The sequence below is a fragment of the Syngnathus typhle genome, linkage group LG4, assembly GCF_033458585.1.
Source record: "Syngnathus typhle isolate RoL2023-S1 ecotype Sweden linkage group LG4, RoL_Styp_1.0, whole genome shotgun sequence".
NCBI classification, from domain to species: domain Eukaryota; kingdom Metazoa; phylum Chordata; class Actinopteri; order Syngnathiformes; family Syngnathidae; genus Syngnathus; species Syngnathus typhle.
The window spans coordinates 14,260,426-14,281,889 of NC_083741.1; the positions used below are offsets into that span (position 1 = coordinate 14,260,426).

General features: G+C 43.3%; 1 protein-coding gene across 5 annotated transcripts in view; it reads right to left on the minus strand.

Annotated features, from left to right (window-relative positions):
• The window catches only part of zfhx3b (zinc finger homeobox 3b), a 129,337-nt gene that overhangs the window by 79,847 nt on the left and 28,026 nt on the right, over positions 1-21,464 (minus strand). For 4 of the 5 annotated variants that reach the window (XM_061275660.1, XM_061275661.1, XM_061275657.1 and 1 more), the window contains exons 2-3: positions 1,191-3,740; positions 51-630 (exon numbers count right to left, since the gene is read on the minus strand). In XM_061275660.1, the coding sequence (XP_061131644.1) occupies positions 51-630; positions 1,191-3,704 (3,094 nt within the window). In that variant the 5' untranslated portion in view covers positions 3,705-3,740. Of the gene's footprint in view, positions 1-50; positions 631-1,190; positions 3,741-10,303; positions 10,387-21,464 lie in introns of all 5 variants that reach the window. The other variant, XM_061275658.1, reaches the window with a different exon arrangement.

A 21,464-nucleotide genomic window follows, 5' to 3' on the forward strand; every position in this document is an offset into this window, starting at 1 on the left:
CTGTGGTGATTTAGCAGTGCCAGAGACATTTAATTAGAGAACAAACTCACCCAGTGCGGGGGTCAAGGCAGCCATGCTGGGATCTAAAGGAAAGCCCCCCATTAGGAACTGGGCCTCAGGTCCTGTTGGGTCTATCTTGAGGCCTGGCGGTAGGCTCATGTTCTGTGTCAGGTAATACTGGTAGAGCTCAGCCTCGGAGGGCGAGGGCATAGCTCCCAGCGCCAGTCGGCCGTGTTGCATTTGAGTCACGTTCTGCTGGAGGAGCATCATGTTGTGCATGTGCTTCTCGCTGGTCATGTGGATGCGGAGGTTCCGCGCCACGTTGGTTTCGTAGTCGCATACCTCACAGCGCCAAGTCGGTTTGCTCTTTGGCTTGGTCGGTGAGGGGGCACCGCACGGTCCACTTACATGGGCGGAGGACTGTGTGGGGTGGTGGTGGGCCGGATGGTGGCTACCGGCCTGGGTCACAGAGGGCACGGCCACCACACCTCCTGGGCCATGTCCAAACACCTGTTCCTGCGCTGATCCGATTGAGCCTCCGTTCTGCAGTGTCTGCATGTTGTTTAGGTGTTTATCTGATTGCATGTGGATGCTTAGGTTCCCCTTAGTGGTTGTTGAGTAGTTACATACCTGGAGAACATAGGCAAACGAATCACATATGAATCAATACGAGCATATACAATAGTGCCTTGAGATGTGAATTTTGTTTATTCCAAGACCATGACTTTAACTCAAAACATTTGTATCTCAAATCATATTTATCTATAGAAATGAATGGAAATGCCCTTGATGCATTCCAGCCTCCCCTCAAAACAATAAAACCTGGTGTAATGTGTATAATAATGAGGACAAATATTAATTCATAATTCTATACTTTATGAAAACATACAGTAATTATGTATATGAATAAAGAGAACATAAGGTTGTTACACTGCATTATTTGAACGGCAGTCCCTAAAGCACCTTGAAGCCTCTTTTTTGATGAAACAATTATTCATCCTTTGTCAAGCTGCTGTCTAATGTGAAGCTGAGCTTGCTGCCATCATAGAGCAAAAAATTATGAGTTGGTCAATTGATTTCCACTGCACAAAGAACTCTGAACTGTACCGCCTGAGGACAACGAAATGGCTAATACGCCCCCAGCCCCGAACTTTTTACCATCTCCTTAAAAAGTTGAATATGTTACATACCTCACATCTGAAAGGTTTGTATCCACATGTATAGCTTTCTCCACGCGCCAGACGAGGATGACTTTGACCGCTGCTGCAGAACACACAAGATCCTCCAGAATCTGGGTGCTTTTCTTTCATATGAGCCTCCAAAGTCTGTTGATATTTGTAATGCCAGTTGCATTTGGGACACTTGAGTGTCTTGCATGAGTTACGCGAATGCATCATGGTCATGTGACCACCCAAAGAGCGCGAGGAACCTAGAACGGTGTCACATTTAGGGCATTCCACCCCACTTCCTCCACTGCCACCGGGTCCATGGTTCTGTGAACAGTCATTCACCCCTGTTATGTCACAGGAACCGCTGGGTTGGGGGTGAATGTGGCCATGCAATGATGAATGCAGGTGATGATGATGATGGTGCATGTGGTGTTGCTGCAGAAGGGATCCATTTTCCTCCTCTTCCTCAGCCGGGCAATCGTTTGGTTCTGGAGCTGTGGCACTATCTCGATTGGCACTTTCATCAGCAGCAGCGTTGGAGGATAGAGGTGAGGAAGAAGTGCCAGCAGTGTCCTCCTCACTCTTTCTGACATTGGCTGCTGCCATTGCCATGGGAACGGTAGTTCCCTGGCAGTTAAAGCTCAGCGGGAGCTCTGAGGTTCTCCCCCCACCTTCTGTAGCTGAAACCTCCTCCTTGACAGAGGAAGAAGTGGAAGCAGGGGATTTACTGTTTCGCGTGTAACTGACCGCAGGGGTGCAGGCAGAAGGCTGGAGAGTGCTACTAGGCATTAATAAAGGAGATTTGGAAATGCTTTGGTTTGAGATAGCTGGTTCCCCTGCATCACCTCCACCACTGCTACTATTAACACCACTGGTCACCACAGTGCCTTCTGCCTCCACCTCATCTTCTTCCCCTAATAACGGTTCTCCTTCCTCTTCTTCTGAACCACCCACCTGGCTAGCGAGGTGTGTCGTACTGCCAAGGCCCTCGCTGGCCCCATCGTTTCCCTTGTAAGCCAACTCGTTCCCGGTAGGCTCCTCTGTTCTCCCCCCATGTAAAGACGGGGCACTGGAGTCTTTGGCAGAGCCTGGGGTTGAGGGAAGAGTGGGTGCTTTGGGAGTGCCCAGCCTTCCAAGAGACAAAACAGAGTTTAGCGGGGTTTGCTGCGTCTGCTGCTGCTGCTGGAGGCTAGAGTCAGAGTCTTTGTTCAGGAGGGTCTCGCTGCCTCCACTGCTGCTTCCAGCCTCCAAATGGACACCACTAAACGTGCCATAAAAGCTCTGGCCAGAGTTCATAGGAAGCAGGGGAGGTGGCACAGGAGTGCCCTTAGTTTTTGGTTCCAGGAAGCTGATGAGGGGCTCTTTGTCTTTTCCAATCCCCTGGATGATAGCAGATGCATGGTTGTCCCCTAATAGACGGCGTTCATCCTCACACAGCGTCATGCGGTGGTCATGGACAGCATGGGTGGCAAAGGAACGCGCGTAACCAAAGGACAGCTTGCAGAGAAAACACATGAGAATAGGCTTACCCTTGCCATACAGGGCCAAACCATCAAATTTGGAGAAATCCACATTGTTAGGAACATCTTTGGATACACAGGACTTCTTGGCAGACCCATCGCTGTTAAGGTAATCCTTGTTACTTTTGTGCCGCACATCAAAGACACGAAAACTGTGCAGGACAGGACTGAGGCCTGCCATGGATGAGGTATTGGAGAAACCTTGGTCTGAATTGCCAAACCACTTTCCAAAGGACGAGGCTATGTGAAACGTGTTGATGATCTGAGGGTAGACCGAGGATGACGTCCCGGCCGGTTCCCCGGGTTTTCCCCCACTAGCGAGAGAGTTTGTGGGAAGCAGGCTGGGAACCATGCTCCCACCGCTTTGGATGAGCTGACTGAGGCTCTCAACGATGTAGGCGGAGCCATCGGGTTGGTAGACGATCTCGCCAGCCAAGTTCTCCACATCACTACTCTCCTCTTCCTCCTCTCCTTCTTCACTTCCACTCTCAGGCCCACCTCGCCCTTGTGCGGGCTGATGACGCAGAAGAGTGGGCATGCCCCCTGCGCCTTGAGCCATCACTACCCCGGGAAAGGGTTGAAGACTTGGGAAACAGCTGTCGATTTCCATTTCGTCCAAATCTTCCGATTCTTCCTCTTCTCCACAGCTCAATCTGTCCCGCTCCTCTCCCTCTCGGCCCTCTCTCTTGGAATGCAGCTGACCAGTGGCAGGGCTATCCCGGTGAGCCTGGCTGGATGTTTGTTTTGGCTGGGACTGCAGAGACTGCAGTTCCCTCACCTCGTCATGAAGAGCACAAGGGTTTTCGGATTGAGAAGGATAAGGAGCAGAAAAGGACAACGGGTCCAGGGAAGCGGCCTGGTTGGCGCAAGGAAGCTGCAAGCTAGGGTGATCGTTCCAGGGCTGTGGAGGTTGCTGCTGCTGCTGCTGCTGCCGCTGCTGCTGCTGCTGCTGCTGCTGGGAGGAGCTGAGCCCATCGTCTGTCCCAGAAAACACGGGAGACTCACAGCTGTCCATGCTGATGCCTACATGAGGCGTTCATCGCATCCAGGCCTGAGGACACACACAAAAGACAAATTTGCGTTACATGCAAAGGAGCAAGATCCAGTGAAACCGTATAATGTACTATTTACTCTCTAGAAGTATTCTAGAAAATGACTGTAAAAAATGTCAGTGCTCATTACACAAAGTTATCCACTGAAACAATAGAATGATTCATCTTCCTGCCATACCAGGAAGGTAGCATCTTTTATCTTCATCTTCTGAACAACATTTTTAATCTTATATGCTGCAAAATCCTACATCTATTTTTAATTAACTTGCAGTCAAAAAAAGGAGAAACAGCAAAGTGTAATGGATCAAATAGATGTCAGATATCAGCACTGAACATTTACATAACCTGCAGAAAAAGTGAAAACTGCGGCTAAAATTAAAATTCGTAACCGTATCACCATTTACACTTCAAAATGGAAGTTTTGAGACACGTATTAACTACAGCAATCAAAGAATTTTCTATCCGCCAAAAATTTAGACTTGACTGCGGCTGTGTTATGATCTTGCCTCTCACAGTTCAACCTCCTGACTCAACAATACAACCATCCCCCATCCTTGAACAAATAAATGGTAGCTGAGCTTTTGGGATCTGGCTATGCCCTGAGCACCACAGAGGCCCAACACTGCCTTCAATGTAGAGCACAGAATAGATAAAATGATAACGCTCCATACTGCTGAGCTAATACTTTTTATTAAAGGATGCAGCTAGCATTGATTAAAGGTGGCAATCGGGCTAAAACCAATAACTCTGTGCTGCCCTTTAACCCCCCTGTGCTGCATATTACATGAGCAAAGTTTCCCAGCACCAGGCCTGCCGTCATCCCCCGGCTGATTAGCACATTCATTGCTTGCACTTGATTTATTTACTTATTTACTTATGGATGCAAATTTTAGCAGTGGAGTCTACCCCCACATCCAAGCAGTGAGGGAGAGATTGATAATGTCTGTCTCACTTTTCATGAATGTCTGATGAGCCTCTCACCCACACAACATACCTGAAACCTCTCAGATATTCATACAGAAGATATCCACGTTCAGCAATAACACTGAATATTGTGAGGGCAAAGGCATAAGATGGAATTCATGGAAGGAATAACAAAGAAATGCAGTAAGTGCACAGAACACTTTCAATAATGATGAAGCGAGTGAAGCCAAAAACTGATATTATTTGTATGGTTCGGTTCATTATTATTTTGTTTACACTCGACATAAGTTCACAACTGTGGCCCCTGAATTGAATAAAAACACACCGTCAGGCTTTTCAGCCCGGCTTGCTTAATGTGGCAAAATGTGATTTTTGGGATATCGGCCTTATTGAATGTGGGAACTACTTGTGGGCATTTATTATCCACTGGATTAATAAGCAGCTTTGGGCTTCACACGCAGTCAAACTAATGGGAAAAGGGAATTGAGAAGAACGCTGCAAAAATTCTACATGTCTAGTAGACAGTAACGCTTCGTGAAATTATGCATTCATGAATTAAATGATCAGAATAATTTGTTAAGTACTTTTTAATGCATGTATTGCCACCTACAGGACTGAACGAAATATCATCCACAAGATGCACCGCTATTTCCCGATCAATATCTGCAATAATGATAATCGCATAATAATGCTTTAAACAAATGACTGCTCAAATCAACACTAGATTGTCAGTGCGTCACTTGTCACAAGTGTGTCAATGGCAATGTAGCTATTGACCTCCAAGGGTTCCCTGATGAGTTGGAATTAAGTGGTAATCGTTGTTGTATTTACAGTATACAGTATAGCCATCATTCCCGCTCCAGTATAAACTATTTGACGCAATCAGAAGTGTACAGGGTGGCACTTTTTCAGTGCTACACCACTATGGTTGCATCCGCTGCTTACAGAAAACAGAATTGGCCTTTAAAATCAAGATGGTGTAATTCAATAAAGCGCAGTGGTTACTGATGAGCTATGGGATTGTCTGGAGACAGTAAGTCGCAGATGGGCTCGATGATATAATGCTTGTCTCTGAGACTGTGCCTGGCTCAGTGACACCTGTTTAAGGGAGGGAAAAGCTTTAATCTCTAGGAGGCACCAAACAAGTCCAAGACACAGACAAAGCGACTCGGTCCGACAAGACAAGAAGTGGAGGAGGCCGGTGTCTGTGTGTGCTAAGTGTGTTCAACTAAAAAGTGACTAAAACTCTTGAATCTTTATCATGGCTTTATATAATGGTTTACACTGTGATATTTACACAAGAAATTTCCTTTGAATGTACGCTGGAAATGATGTCAACATTGCTTCTGTACTCATGCTGAACCGGACAGAACCCAAACAAACTTCAACTCACAATGAGAGATAATGGGAAGGAAGAAAAAGCTGAATTCCTTGGCCGATATCAGGGTCTGTTTCACTGCGGAATCTTGTTTCCACCTGCCTTCAAAGCTTTATGTAACCCCCCCCAAAAAAGTCATACTTCACTTCTTTCCAATATGCTAACAAACGAGATAGAGGGAAGCTTGAGAATAGGTCATTTGACAAGAATAGAAAACAACGTTTAGGTATGAGTCTTTTCACCGGTGGGTGTTTTCTGGACAAATGAGGATGAGATGCCCAAGGATGGAGATGATAATGCTGCCAGATGGAGTAGCCATTTGTTCAGAATAGCCTGTTTCTCCAAGGGGGTCCTTGCATGGGTTGCTTTCGACCTGTTCCCAAATGTGTGCTCTCAAGTGCTAAGTTACGGCTTTGCATCAGAGTATCGAGAGCAACAGAAGTGAACGTCAACTAGAAATGCTGATACATCTACATCTGCACATTTTGAGCGAGACCGAGACGCCCAGGAAACCCACCCCCTTGTCGGGAGCCCCCTTGCGCTCAGGCACCGTTGCAGGTTGCAGGGGAATTTCTCATGCGGTACACGTTTGTGGCTGCGCTCAACTGAAGAGAGAAAGGAACGAATCAGTTCCTCAGAAGTGATTGCATTCAGTACATTCACTCAAAAGATTTGTTCGTTTGAATGAGTCGTTTGCCAACAACAATACGAGTGAAACTGTCTATCACAAAGAAAATGAAATATTCTTTGTGCAGTTACACACTAGAATCTGGGGACACCTTTATATTTTCAGTGTGCAAGCACACCTGCGCACCACTTCCAAAAAGTGCTCCGCTGTTTAAACCTGAAATTGTTGAAATGATTGTGTCACAGGCTACATGACATGTAAAATGTGTAGTAAGCCCAACCGAAAAACATGCAGTGGGATGTTCACGTTACAGTACTGACCGGATTTTCTAAAAATTGTTATACTTGAGTGAAAATTGTGCTATGTAAGGTAAACATTTGTTTTGTGTTTCTGACAAATATTCGATTAAAAGACAACAATCGTCACAATTGCAAGACATAATTGCATCATCAAGTATCTGTACTTGGAATTGGTTAGTGCTCCAATCAAATGGCAACGGTGCACTCGCAACAATGGGAAAAGAGCATTTCTGTCCCTGTTTAATGCTGTGTCTGTGTCTGGTCTCTGAGCCTTCAGTGAGCTTGGCCAGCCACCGCAGGGTAAAGGGCGCTTATTGGAAAATCAATGGCGTGAACGCTAAGCAAGTTACAGGAAGATGTGGGAAGGAAGGGTTCTTATTGATAAAGCAGGGGAAGGCCTTTGATGTTGCACTAGGGACATGCTCATTGATGGGGGGTACCGTTGTACTCCTAAGGCAAATCGGAGCTGGGCTTTATCTGCTAAGTTAGTTCCAATGAATGGCTTATAAAAACATCAGTGTGTTGTAGGATTTAACATATGTCAAAAGGTCACACTTCACATAGCTTACTCCTTTGTGGAATTGTGCCGCTTTCTGTTTGGGACATTTTACCCTTTCAATCACGATACTGTATATCAATTACACCAAGGGCCTTCTATATTTCTTATGCTAAAGAAAAAATGATTACACACTTATGTTAGCACATATTTTGCACATTATGCAACAATGCACATTTCCTTATTATACACAGCGGGCACTTTAAGGTACTCCTCCACATTTAATAAGATCCCGTACAGATCGCATACGTGTTTGTTTTAGTGTTTTAGTTTCCACCTCATGTAACTAAATTTCAGCAGTTCACAAATAAAAAATGATCTGTCTAATGCCCCTTTTTGTCATTAGTATCTAAGTAATAATTTCTTGGCGCTACTTTGATTATTTGTACCCAAAGTACTTCACAAATGTGTACTTACTGCTGTGGTCAGTGATTGAACTGTAATTGAAGTAACAGCAGGCAGTGTTTATAAACCTATACAAGTTACGCAGTCTCACTGCTCCGGTTGGTTTCATTGTATAGATTTACCCCTGCGAACGTGTCAATTATCCGCACGCAGATACAGAACAGCATTGTTGTTTATTGCAGCTGTAATTATTTGCTCAACTATTTTGCTCATGCAGGCATAAAGGTACTTCAGTATTGTTCAGACTGCAGGAGGCAAAAAGTCACCTCAGGTCGATGGCACTCAGCCTGTAAACAGGGCTTCCCGTAAAATCAATGATCTTCAGTAGGAGATATCAGTGTGGGGGAACAGAAATAGCCGTGGTGGTGTTGAGTCTGAGGGAGGAACAGCGCTGGGTGTTTACAAGAGAGTGCAGGGAGGGGGTCGTGGGAGGGGGAGCTCACTGGCACCTCAGAGTATTTTGAAGAGATAGCTGAAGTGAGATTGAGGGAGCTTCCATCAAGCTCTGGATGTACAGAAGACAGCTCAGGTTGCCATGGCGACTTCAAATCCCATATTTAATCCCTCCGATGTACATCGGTTTTTTTGTGTGATTCATCCGCTACAGAAAGTGTGATTAAAACAGAATCATGTGAAATTCTATGTAATATTTCCAATAGAAATTTTTTTTCCGGACGTTCAAGAGTTTTAACAGAAAATATATATTTTTTTATTTGATAGAGAATAAATATTTTTTTATAGAAAACAGTAATAGCAAACAAAATACTACACAGAGTGAGGAAGTCCCATTTTTGTATTTTGCTATGATGTCTTTCTTAAATTGTATCGTAGGTTGTTACCGCCTTTATCAAATGGCTGGCACCAGGAAGTGTATGTATTTTTTGAAATGTACGACCAACCGTGTTTAACAATAGATAAAGGCAGCAACCCTTTCGATCTGCTCGGCAACATTCGGTTAAGTTGGAGTAACATCTGTGCAAGACATTCTGTCAAAATTCAGGCCTTCAGAATAAAAAAACATCAATAAAATAACATTTTCACCACACCTTTTTGGGTGTTTAATTTAGAAGTTATTTGTTCAATCTTTTTTACAGAATTTAAAATGTAATTTTTACAGTGCGTAAGACGATGCTCACTAACGTAAAACTCAGGCCGGTTGAGTCACGGGGTAAATTGATTTCAATGAAACGACCTAATTAATGAATTAAATTATTAAAATTTGGCCTTGGCAGAGGGCTGGGCTTTACTGCCAGCCGTTGTAGTTAATAAGGAATCATCTGCTGCATTCCTCATCACACTAAGTGTACCTAACATAAGACACATTCCAATTCTTTTTTGTTTTTTTTAAGTAATACAGTGTTAGCTTTAAATGGCTGCATGATTGAGACCTGATCAGAAGGCAAAACAACTTCCAGCGAACTCAGAGTCATTTCTACTCGCGGCTGTTTCTCAGGTTTCTTTTGGTGCGATCAAAGCGGCGTGGTGGTGTAATTAGAAGTAGTTAATTAACTGTGGGTTAATTACTGGGTTCTACAGCGTGCGAGTTGGAGACTTGGCGGGTGGCAACGCAAAGGGAAGCGGCATACACACAGCAAGAAGCCCTACAATTAGTAACCAGCACAAAGGGGGGTTGCTTCACTCATATAATTTCATTCAATGAGAAGATAGTGAGAACATCCGATGTGCAATATATTGGTTTTGCCAGCATTTACAGAGAATTATTCAAATTGTTGCATGTTTTAACAATGACTGTGAAGGTCAGTCATCAACTGTATGCATCATTTTGATGAGAAATTAGAAACAACATTACCATTGTGTACATATTTGAGAGAGAAAAGTGTTGTGACTTGAAAAAACAAACAAACAAACAAACAAACAAACGAACAAAACTTATGAGATTAGTAACATACAGACATCACAAGTTGAGCCCAACAGATATGGATTGAAGGATTTGCTCCAGTCTAACGTGGAGCTTCTCATCAATTAGCATGCACTGCTGACTTTCCCATGGTTTGGAATGCACAAACTCTGGGAAGACACTTGCGACTTTGTACACCGCTCTGGCACGCTGGCACTATTCCAGCCAAGCAACAAACATCTTGGGAGAATTGCTACGAAGTACAATATTCACCGAGACGGTGAGCAAAGTGAGCGAGAGGAAATGGGCACATGGAAGAGGACTTGACAATGAGGGAAAAAAAGAGAGAGAAATCAGAGATGAAGAGGGAACATAGCTGATCATAGTGTGTGAGCCCCTGGTCTTTCATTTCTCCTAATTATAAAATCTGCCCCTATTTATATCTGCTGGAAGCAAACATTCTCTCATGAGAGGAAATATGCTAAAAGCTTTAAAAGCTTCTGTTTGCACTCACTCAGTTTCATTTTCACCACAGAAACGGCATGACGGTGGCAGTGAGGGTGAACCCAAGGTCAACGAAGCACACATCAGCATGCGCTGAAAAACATCACCAAGGCGTGAGTAAAAATATGAAGTATGAAATTGCAAATGCACAAATGTGTCGAGTGCAACAGAAAAAGAGGAGTGGGTCCACATGCTCAAACATGCACACACCTTTAAGTGTCATGGTAGTTACGGAAACCACAAACGCAGTTGTTAAAATGATCAATACCCTTGAAATATTAAACCATAATATTTTGATTAGGAGACCAATAATAAAATGGTTTACTTATGACTATTAGTGGAGTTTAGGTAAATCTGCAAGATATCAACAAATTCATCCATTCTCTGAACCGCTCATCATCGCAAGGGTTGTGGAAAAAACAATCAAATGATTTTCACGTACTGTAGCCTACGGATCTCAAAGGTCTAAATGAAAATGGTTCAGCCTAGTGCAGACAGACACAAATAACACTGCTGTTATTAAAAATATTTATTAATCTACGACAAGCCTATCACATCTATATATAATAGAATATTTTTTATATGTCTTTGACAAGTTCATTCTCTAAATTAACATAGTCCATGGTCCGATTCTGAACTGTTTTATGGACTACCGCATACACACAACAACCGTCTTGACTAAAGGTGTCCAAGCAAGATACCCTGGCTAAGGTCCTGCACAGAGATCATGCCCTGAGAGGCAGAAAGGGGGCACGGATAACATGTCTATAATCCTACACCTCTTTGTGTAACCTGGAAAACAAATACCTTGGTAATGACCCGGGCTTGCACCTGGTAAAACATTGTGTTCACTCGCACTTTGAATAAGACAAACAAAGAATTCTTAAGGGGACACCGTACATCCATTCTCAACACGGCTTATCCTGTTCAGGGTCGCAGAGGGTGCTGGAGCCTATCGCAGCTGACATCGGGCTACACGCCGAACTGGTCACTAGCCAGTTGCAGGGCACATGTCACGGGAACTTGCCGTTCCACAAGGCGACAATGCATTGATTAAAAGTATCTACTGTACGCTGGCGTGAAGGCAAGTTGCAAAAGAACACATGGGGGGCCATGTCAACAGCGTGAGCTATTGGTTCGCTCTTCACCTTCAGTGGTGTAATGATCCCATTTAGGAGGCATGTGAAGACCAAATGAGCAAAAAATGCAGTCTAATGTGGTTGGAAGCTGTCGAGGCCGAGGGTGAGAGCAGAGATGCGGAAAGTTGCACAGTGTTTAAGTGTGGAAAAGGCTCAATTACTATCTTTTTCGCTACGCACCGATACTGAGAGGTGGAGAAGACTCGTACACAAATGTCAAACACACACAGTATGCACCAAGGATTACAGGGTGTCCTCGTGAAACCATTCAGTGGAAATTAATTCTTTTTAGGGGGAAAAAATGCATGAAAGCCATTGGTGAGCTGGTCTCTAATTCTAGAGTAGGATATCCTGGACAAATAATTAGAGGGCCGTTTTGATGATCTTGCACAGTCAAAACCTTTGCTCTCTCTGTGACATTTGCTAAAGTCATTAATGACAAAGAAAATGGTCAAATATGTTCACCGCAGGAGAAAAAAGGCAAGGCCGGTACTCAATTATTTCCTTTTTCGCAAGAGCTCTCATCATTATTGAGAGTTTAATGGACATGATGTTGAATGCATGGTTATTTTCATACCATAGCGAGATACATCTCCAGTTAGTACTTGCCACTTGAACACCGTGAAGCCTGTAATTAGCAGTATTACATTCATCAAATGCCGAATGCACTCATTCCTGCTCAAGAAAAATACACTTAGCATTTACGGTATGTAATACTCCATTACCAACTGCTTCAAGGCGGTAAATTTGCATGCATTTTACATGCTGGTGAGACAGAAAATCTTTACAGTGGCAAATTATGAACCATTGTGAGCAACTCTAACAAAAAGTTAAATAGCTAGATAGTTAAACATGCAAACTGATGTTCCTCCTTGGTAGTGCAGTGATAACTGCGAGAGGAAACCTTTACAGAAAATCTACAAAAGACAGCGCAGAGGGGTACTGCCGAACGATATCTGCATATCACTGTATGACGAAGAGGAAACGACATCCGTCAACAATGATCTTAAAACCCTTGAGTGAACAAAACTACTATTTTGTCTTCAAATGAAAAGGCAGATAAATGGGACTTAAAGACAACAAGCCCGTTTGCCCGTTAGTCATTTTAAGTGTTCATGCGCACTAAATTTAAGTTCTACTCCTCGTCGGAGACCTCCGGGGAAACACTGCCACACGACTACAACTGAAACCGTCTAAGACAGTTCTAAATGTGAACCGAGAACAATAAAGCCCCCTCCGATTTAAGCTATGCAGGGGGGGACAATTTTTGTGTGGGTGTGTGTCTGTGTGTGGCAGAGAGAGAAAGAGAAAGGTCCTGGTGGCACACAACCCTGAACTGTGACAAATGGCAAAAAGGTCAGAGTGAAAGCAGCTGGACAGTTGAGCAAAACACACAAATGTCAAAATGCAAATTCTCAGAAGAACTAAAGCAGTATTTTATCAAGGGAACAGAATGATAGGAATGAAACAACTGAAAGCATAAACTAATGTGATATTTTAAAAGTGTGTTAATAAATTCTTAATGCCCCCTCGCCACTCTGAATGATGTGGCAGCCTCGGTGGTGTGAAAGTATATTTGAGAAAGAGCAGCCCCCTCAATCCCTCATCTGCACAGACACATGCACACACTGCTGCCCTTGTTCATTTGCCTTAATGAAACGGCCACATGCCTCCTGTCATCCCAGTGCTGCATGCACACTCAAGCACCTGGTAGATATAAATCAGGATGACCGAGCTGTATTTGGGAAGTGAGGCATTAAGCATGACAGGGGCTGTCAAAGTTCAGATAGCAACAACCGCGACATATAGCTAGAACCGCTGCGGAACAGACCCGAAAACCGAGGCCCGGACCCGACCAGAGCTCTTATCTGCTGCTGCATCTCAGACTCGGCGTGACACATCTGCCACATCTGGGCCCCAGCTGGGCAGCCCGCTGAGCGCATGGCTCGGCACAATTCGACTTGGCCGGGGGATCGCTTTAGCAAGCCCCCCAACAGCGCGCATCTTCCAGGCTAGACTTTCACATCCTCCAGGAAGACTTGACCCCGTGTTTGCGGCCATATACTTTTGGCTTTCTTTTCTGTGAGCTGAATTTCAAAGTGGTGTGGATTCTAATTCCAAGTACGGGCGGGGGAGATAAAAGTCATTGAATGCGTGTATTGTTTCAGCATAATATATGTATGTGTGTGGAATTTCAGTCATGTGAGTTCAGGGTCTGAGGGTCAAACTTTGCCAAGAGAGCCAACACATTCCTCAGAGGACAGGAACATATCTTAAGTGGCCGGCCAAGTGTTTGCAAAGACTTCAGTGCATGTGTAAGTAATATCTATACAGCACTCTCTATATTAAGTGTCACATCTCGCTGTGGCGCCTCTGCAGCCAACTATACACAACATAAACACGACTGAAACATGCCACTTATTCCATTTGGGGCTGACCTACATACATTGAATCTTAATTCTTCAGTTGATGAATGAATAAATATATTATGCCGTAAAATAAAATGTGATTGAAGTCAAGTTGAAGTTGATTAATCAATGACATCATCAATGTCGGTAAGAGGAGACAGATGAGGTGGCTCGGGCATCTCATAAGGATGCCTCTTTTACGCCTCCCTGGGGAGGTGTTCCGGGCATGTCCCACCGCTAGGAGACCCCGTGGAGAACCCAGGATGCGCTGGAGAGGCTTTGTCTCTCAGCTGGTTTGGGAACGTCTTGGGATCCCCTGGTATGAGTTCAAGTTAAAAGTTAAAGTCCCAATGTTCGTCACACACACATCTGGGTGTGGTGAAATTTGTCTTCTGCATTTAACCTATCCCCATGTGATTTTAATCCAGCTGGATGAAGTGGCTGGGGAGAGTGAAGTCTGGGAGTCCCTCCTAAAGCTGCTGCCCCTGCGACCCGACCCCGGATAAGCGGAAGAAGATCGATTGATGGATGGATGGATGGATGGATGGATGGATGGATGGATGGATGGATGGATGGATGGATGGATGGATGGATCATCGATTGCGCTTTGGATCAGTTTCACGTAGAGACACATTTGGACGGATTAGTTTGTTTTTCTATTCAACGAACCAGCCGGTCACATACGACCAGTCACATTTATGGTAAAATATCTCACCAAGCGCTTATAAAGTGACCAAAGTCTTGACATGTTGGTTGGTCAGTTTTGTGATACGTATAAAAAGTTTCTGTTATCACACAGTTGTTGCCTGCATACTATTAGACTTACATTTTGTCAAGGAAGATTTTGTGTCTCTGCCCTCGTTCCTTGCCACCAGTTTCACGGTACCAGTGGTATGAATATTTTAAAACCCGCAGCAATCAAGACAAACCACGACTCTCATTAACAACCAGCTTATTTTTGCATTTTCTGGGCTCCTGGAAAAGTTGCTGCTCCACAGAGCACTTAAGTTCAGTAATGGCAAGAGATGTGCAAGTCCTCTGTAAATTGGCCAAGTGGAAGACGCTGTCAAAACCACGTGATTAGTGGTTAGTAGTTGACTTCAAGCTTTCAACGTCGATGGGTTCAACCCCGACTTTCAACTTTGTTGCAACAGTTTGGGGAAGACCCTTTTCTGTTCCAATTGCACTAAGCAATGTCCATAAAACCACACTTGGATGAGTTTGTTGTCCAGGACATCTGACTGACTTGTAAAAGGAAGAAAAAAATAACTCTCAAAGTTGGTCGGTGTTTGACCATCTGGTTGTACCATACATTTGGAGAACCACTCATACCTGCAAAGGGGGTGCAGAAACATCTCGACCACCTTTGGTTCGTTCTTTGGTAGCTGTCTGAATATTTTTGTCTTAAAAACCAGTTAAAGTTTGAAAAGATGGAGAGAGTTCTCAAAAAACATAACGCAAAGCATGAGCAAATATTTTCCGGCCGATTTGGTTAGATGATGATGATGATGATGATGATGTCGGGACAATTCAAGCAGCCCTGCCTCGGCTCAACCCAACTGTAAATTAGAGTGCTGATAATGAGTTGCAGGATCAAGCCAATGACAGATGCAACTTGCAGGGGAAAAAGAAACCACGTGAAGAGGACCGCAGGATTACTTTTATGACACATAATATCAATTGATTCAGGCCCGTTGGGGAGGGAACGCATGTGTCAAGGTCATAAAAATGGCTCCATGTTCTGGATAAATTATATTGAAATGATCTTTGCCAGAGGTCAATAAAATATGCAGATTCTAAAAGGAGGATGACCTGATATTGTCTACTTTGTTGATTCTCTCACTCACTCACAAGCGCTGCACTATATAACATTATAATTTAGCCCCAGATGACAAGGGCAACCACATTAAGCATTTGAAAGACTTAGAACACATGTGACCACACATAAATACTGGTGAATGACATCTATATAATCACTACTTACACTGCTACAAATATCCCGACTAAAAAACAAACCAAAATGGAATTGTCATAGGAAATAAACTTTTCAGCACTAGCAAGTGGCCCTTGGATCACACCGGCAGTTACTTATAGCACAAGGTATTATGCTGAATTCATTCATTCATTCATTCATTCATTCATTCATTCATTCATTCATTCATTCATTCATTCATTCATTCATTCATTCATTCATTTATTAAACACTTGAATCTGAGTCACTTCATTTTCCAGTCAGACATTTCGGCAATGCATTCTTATTGTTTGAGGTGACAAGACAAAACTTGCTAATGAACATTTATGCTCACCTCTGCACGATTTGGAGACTAGGAAAAAAAAAAAAAAAAATGAACAAACAAATGCATGTTTACAAAAAGATACAAACTTGAGCGGGCCCAAGTGGCACGCCCTGAAAGTTCAAGTTGAGTGCCATTACAAATTACAAGTTGACAAGTTAAATTATCCCCTGTATGTTTGATATAATGTATGTGCATGTTGAAGTCTGCTAAAGCAACTGCCTCCAGACACTTGTTCTGTATGAGGTATTTACAGTTCAGCCAACATGTCACTCTTGGGGGAAAAAAGGCAAAGAGAGAAAACATCAAAAAAGCTTCTTTTAGGTTCATTGAGAGGAGCTTCCTTGACACCTTCTTCACATTGTCTCAGATACAAAAGTGACGCGTCTCTAACAGATGTCCCCCTATTTGAGTTGTAACAAGGGGGAGCCCTCGTGGTGTAAAATGAGACGATGACTAATTGGTTCATAATCCGTAATTGGCAGGATGTAATTGGAGTGGACCTCTAGATGCCAGGTGCACCTTTAGGACCTAGGGCAGCGGTTTGCCCTTTGACTGGCTACCAAGGCGTGTGTTGGGGAGGGTAAACGTGTGCAAATGGGCGGATGGGGTTAAATGTAGGCGGGAAAACAATGCTCGTATACAGAAGCCCCCCAAACAATAGAGTTTGGGTGTGGTGCGTTTTGATTAGATCAGAAAAATCAAGCCTTTGTTCCTGCTATCAAATGCCTCTTCTGCATAAGCTATTTTAGCCACCCACAGACGGATAGATAGATAAATAAATTAATTAATTGATTTTAATTCTCTTACTGCCACACTCTAGTACTGCATAGTTCTCATTTTCTTGCATGATTTCAGCAGTTATCTTCCAAAGATATATAATATGATGTGTACATTGTCTTTAAATAAATCTTTTAATTCATTTTGTAGAGTCTTTAACAATATTATTGCTATTGTGGCAAAGCAGCTTCACGTCCACTGGCATATTAATCCGCCGGCGGGCGTAAGAAATGAGTACCTCAACAATTTCTCATGGTTCAGATGATGGGTCTCTGTGATCAATATGTTCACGACCCACCGAGCCAATACTACACAATAGCCAATCAATGTAATGGAGGCTGAGTGTTAATTGGTACAGAGTGAGAGGTGCCTTTGGCAACAATTGGTGCCTTTTTTGTTTTTTGCAGAAGTATCAAAAATGAAGTATAGTGTAGAAGTGAACATGTGTTTGTTAAATGCTTTTCTTAGGAATGAATGTGAACAATGACAAAAAGGGTATGTCATGTGTTTGTTTTGCAATTGTGCAGGGAAGGGGCTATTTGGGTGAACATCTGTTTTTCCACCTATCACCATATGATTTTCAGTAATTAGTCAGAACACCTGTACTTGCATGGGTTCAGTCTTGCACTATACGTACCTTCTTTGGGCAGGTATCTAAAACCATTTTGATCGTACATAGTAATTAGTAAAGCCACATACATTAAGCTCGGTATGTGCGCAATGTAGATCCATTTCTAGCATAAAATATTTGGTTCCTCTCCCATTGTCATACTTCATTTTTATCAGAAAGGAAACATGCTGAATTATGTGATGGATAGTAAGTCTGCATGCCTTAGAAGAAACATTCCTAAAATATTTGATAAACATAAACAGTTGATAAACAGTTGTTTGGATAAAAACAAAATATTCAGCCATCCTTTTCTATTAAAGGTGAGGCCAGGAAAGATTCACTGAAGAAATGAACACATTAAACAAAACCAATGAGCTAAGAAAGTGAGTTGGGGACACTTCTTCAATTAAACTGTTTACCAAAGCTGGTGAGTGCTCGGCAGTTGTTCTTTTTTTGGGGGGTGGTGTGATGAGAGGCTGCAGCTGACAACGACAGATATGTAGAGCAAAGAGAAAAGACATCTGGCAGATATTCTGTCAGTTAGGTAGAAGAGGGAATGCATGGTAGTGGAAACAGCCTTTAGTCTGATGGAGGCCCATGAGATGTCTGGTGTCTTGTCCTGTGTTTATAGACCTCAAGATGAGTCAGTGTGGCTTTGGGTACAGAATAACATCATTCTGCATGGTTTTAAATGCAACATGGTCACCCGCACCACACTTTTTTTGTTATACTGCCAGTAAATCACTGCAACGTTGCACAACAACTGTTACTCTAAATGCTATGAATCTGATATTCAGTGGGTTACCTAAAAGTGAGGATATGTGATCAAAATATATTGATCCCTGGCTTCTTTTCTGTAATTTGGAGAAGATTAATTAGCATTTCTCTGTCGGTCTAGCTGGCTGACACACTGAATACCAGTGAATTTAAAGAAGGTCTGAAGTGAAGACACAGTCCAAAATGCTCCCCCATGGGACCATGGCATACCCCTAGCCTCTAAATTACCTTAGCTGACACCATGGGCTCATTTCTGTTCTGTACTCGGGCCACTGGCTGAGCAGGTCAGGACCTCCCCTATTAGAGAGCAGGCCAAAGCCACATAACTCTTTACCTAAGGTGAGGGTCAGTGTGATGCTCAGTCTTGCCAGGGTCAACCAGAGGTTCCTGGCCACTGAGGTTCATGGCAATACAATAAAGTAATCAATCTGGGCGCTGGGCCCTCGTCAATAATATACTCCCAGACTGAGGAGGGTCACCACCTGTTCCCTGGCCTCTCCTTAGACTGTCCTGGCCTTCTGAAGTGTGTGTGTCTTGGATTTCACTGTCACTGTCCTGATGGGGAAACTGGCCGCTGTAATCAAGCCCTGACACTGTATGGCCAATCAAAGACAAGGGAGTGGATGGAAAGTTATTTGAAGAGTAGGAATATATGATCAGTCTGTGCTGATCAAAAAAGAATGACAATATTGGCTGGCAACCGGTTCAGGGTGTCCCCCGCCTACTGCCCGATGACGGCTGGGATAGGCTCCAGCGCGCCCGCGACCCCCGTGGGGACTAAGCGGTACAGAAAATGGATGGATGAACAATCAACCAATAGGTTTCATCTGCTGTCGGACTCACAATTCTTGAAACCACGATCCTCCTTTCCTTAAGAGATTGTCGCTACCATTGCTTACCTTGCATGCTTACCATGAATGGAAGACAGACAGCATTGTTGGCGGCTGCCAAGATGAGACAGCAGTTAATTCTTGGCTGTCCTCCCTTCCCTGCTTAAAAGACAGGTATAAAGTTTCTCGCAACTCCAGCTGGCTGGGTACTATGAAGACGTGAGTGCACAGTTTCAAGCAGGTGAACTAACCTCTCTTTCTTTCCCTTACAACCCAAACAGGCCGTCTAACAGTAGCACCACCGTTAATCTTTTTTTTTTTTTAAACCCACACCTTGCTTGATTTATGGTTAAAACAACCCCAATGTCTCAACCATTTCCTGTCTGGCAGTCTCTGCTCCCTGGCCAGCAAGATACAGAAATGATAACGGAAATATAGAATCTAGTTGATCAAACCTCTACTCAGTTTTCTTTGCAGGGCACTTTAAAAACAACCACAGTTGAGGTAGTGTTTTATATTAAAAATAAATTTAACATAAAATAATTTAACATGACATCATTTCAAAACAACAAATACCACATTGAAATAAGGGCTCGACGCCAAAGAATTACAATTGGTTTTAAGGTGCACTCGGACAGTGAAGCGGTTCTCTAATAGTTTGTGTCACAGATGCGGTAAGCAAGTGTGGAGGCAACTCAAATCTAGGGCAGCTAGAGTAGTTTTCAAAGTACTTAATAACAAAAACGGACAGACAAGGTTAAAAAGTATCAAATGATTCCTACGAAACAAAAACATTCACGACCAATGAAACTAGAGTTACATGAGAATTGACAGTAACAACAATGAACAGACACAGACTGAAAGAAAACAGGCAACTAAATATAAGCAAAGTGACAAAACATGAGTCACACCTGGACAAGACAAGAGTGGTACGAGAGACCTGATTGGTAGACACAAGTAACAGGACTGACAAGAACAGCTGGCAAAGAAAACCAAACATGTAAGACTAGACATTAACATGCAACAAAAGAAAACAATACATAACATGAAACAAAATCAAATGTAAGCCAAACAAGTTAAACAATCTCAAGCACCAGGCAGGTATTGGGGAATGCAGCAGCTCAGAGAGGTAAAGTGGGGTGAGACAATTTAAAGTATACGTATTTAGATTTTAACCATTCAGCATAACATTAACTAATCTGTCACCACCAATGAGGTAATGAAAAAACATGGCCAGGCTGTCAAACACTTTCAACCGTTTTTGTACAACATATTCGGTTCAGAGTCACATCGTCCGAGAAGTGAAAGACGGATTGCTCGCGAGTCAATCACAGCGGCACACAAACTGACAAGCGGTCATATTCACGCCTACAGTCACAAAACCAAAATCCGTCCCACACTGGTTGTGCCCATGGTTAGCCATATGTACCACGACACCACCGGTGATGACGTTGCTCCAACGCCAATGACATAGTTGTCGCACGACGGTCTTTTTAGCCAACCAGAATTATTTGTGGAAAGGGCAACAGAAAGATTGACAATGGCAGTCGAAGAAAAAGTGAGCATTTTTCTGGCCATTAGCAACGTTAACAAAAGTTTAAATATAGCTTTCCAAAGGACACACACATACATGAAAGAACTACACGCAAATGCTAACAACTGTTTTTAGTAAGCCTTTCCAAAAAGTGGGTCGATCTAAAAGGAGTCTGATTATTGACCAAGGGCTAAAAGGAAAAGAATATTACATGTTTTTAAAAATACCCATCTTTGTGTGGGCACAACCTAACACTATATACCAAGGCAACAAAAACTGGAAATTAAAGGTTCACTGTGCAGAAAGGCCGTTTGCTAATGCAACATTTTCTTTCTCCGGCTTAACTTGTTTTCTTTCGCTCTTGAAGCTCCCTCCTGACAACATGTCATGTCATTAAGCAGTTCAATCTGCATGCTATTTGCATACATCTGTTGTATTTTATTGATTGCTTCTCATTCTTTAAGATTCATGGAACATAATTAATTAATGACAACCCCTCTGGTGCCACACCCGAGGGACAGCTAATTCCGCTGCACACCGAGGGGATTTCATCAGAGGGCACAAGTGGCCTTGTCACAGTGGGCACCGGGCCAGTTTCATTCCCGGTCCCTTCACTGCCTCTGGCTGTCCTTGGTCTCAGCCAGCTCCCCTAACAAGGAGCGCCCTTCCTGGTCCACGTTAACTAAAAGGACAATTATCCTGAGAACAATGATGCTTTTCACAGGGGCTGTGTTGTCATTAATGCAATGGATCGGGTTACAGCAAGCAGCTTGACCTAATTAAGGTTTGCTATCTGTGG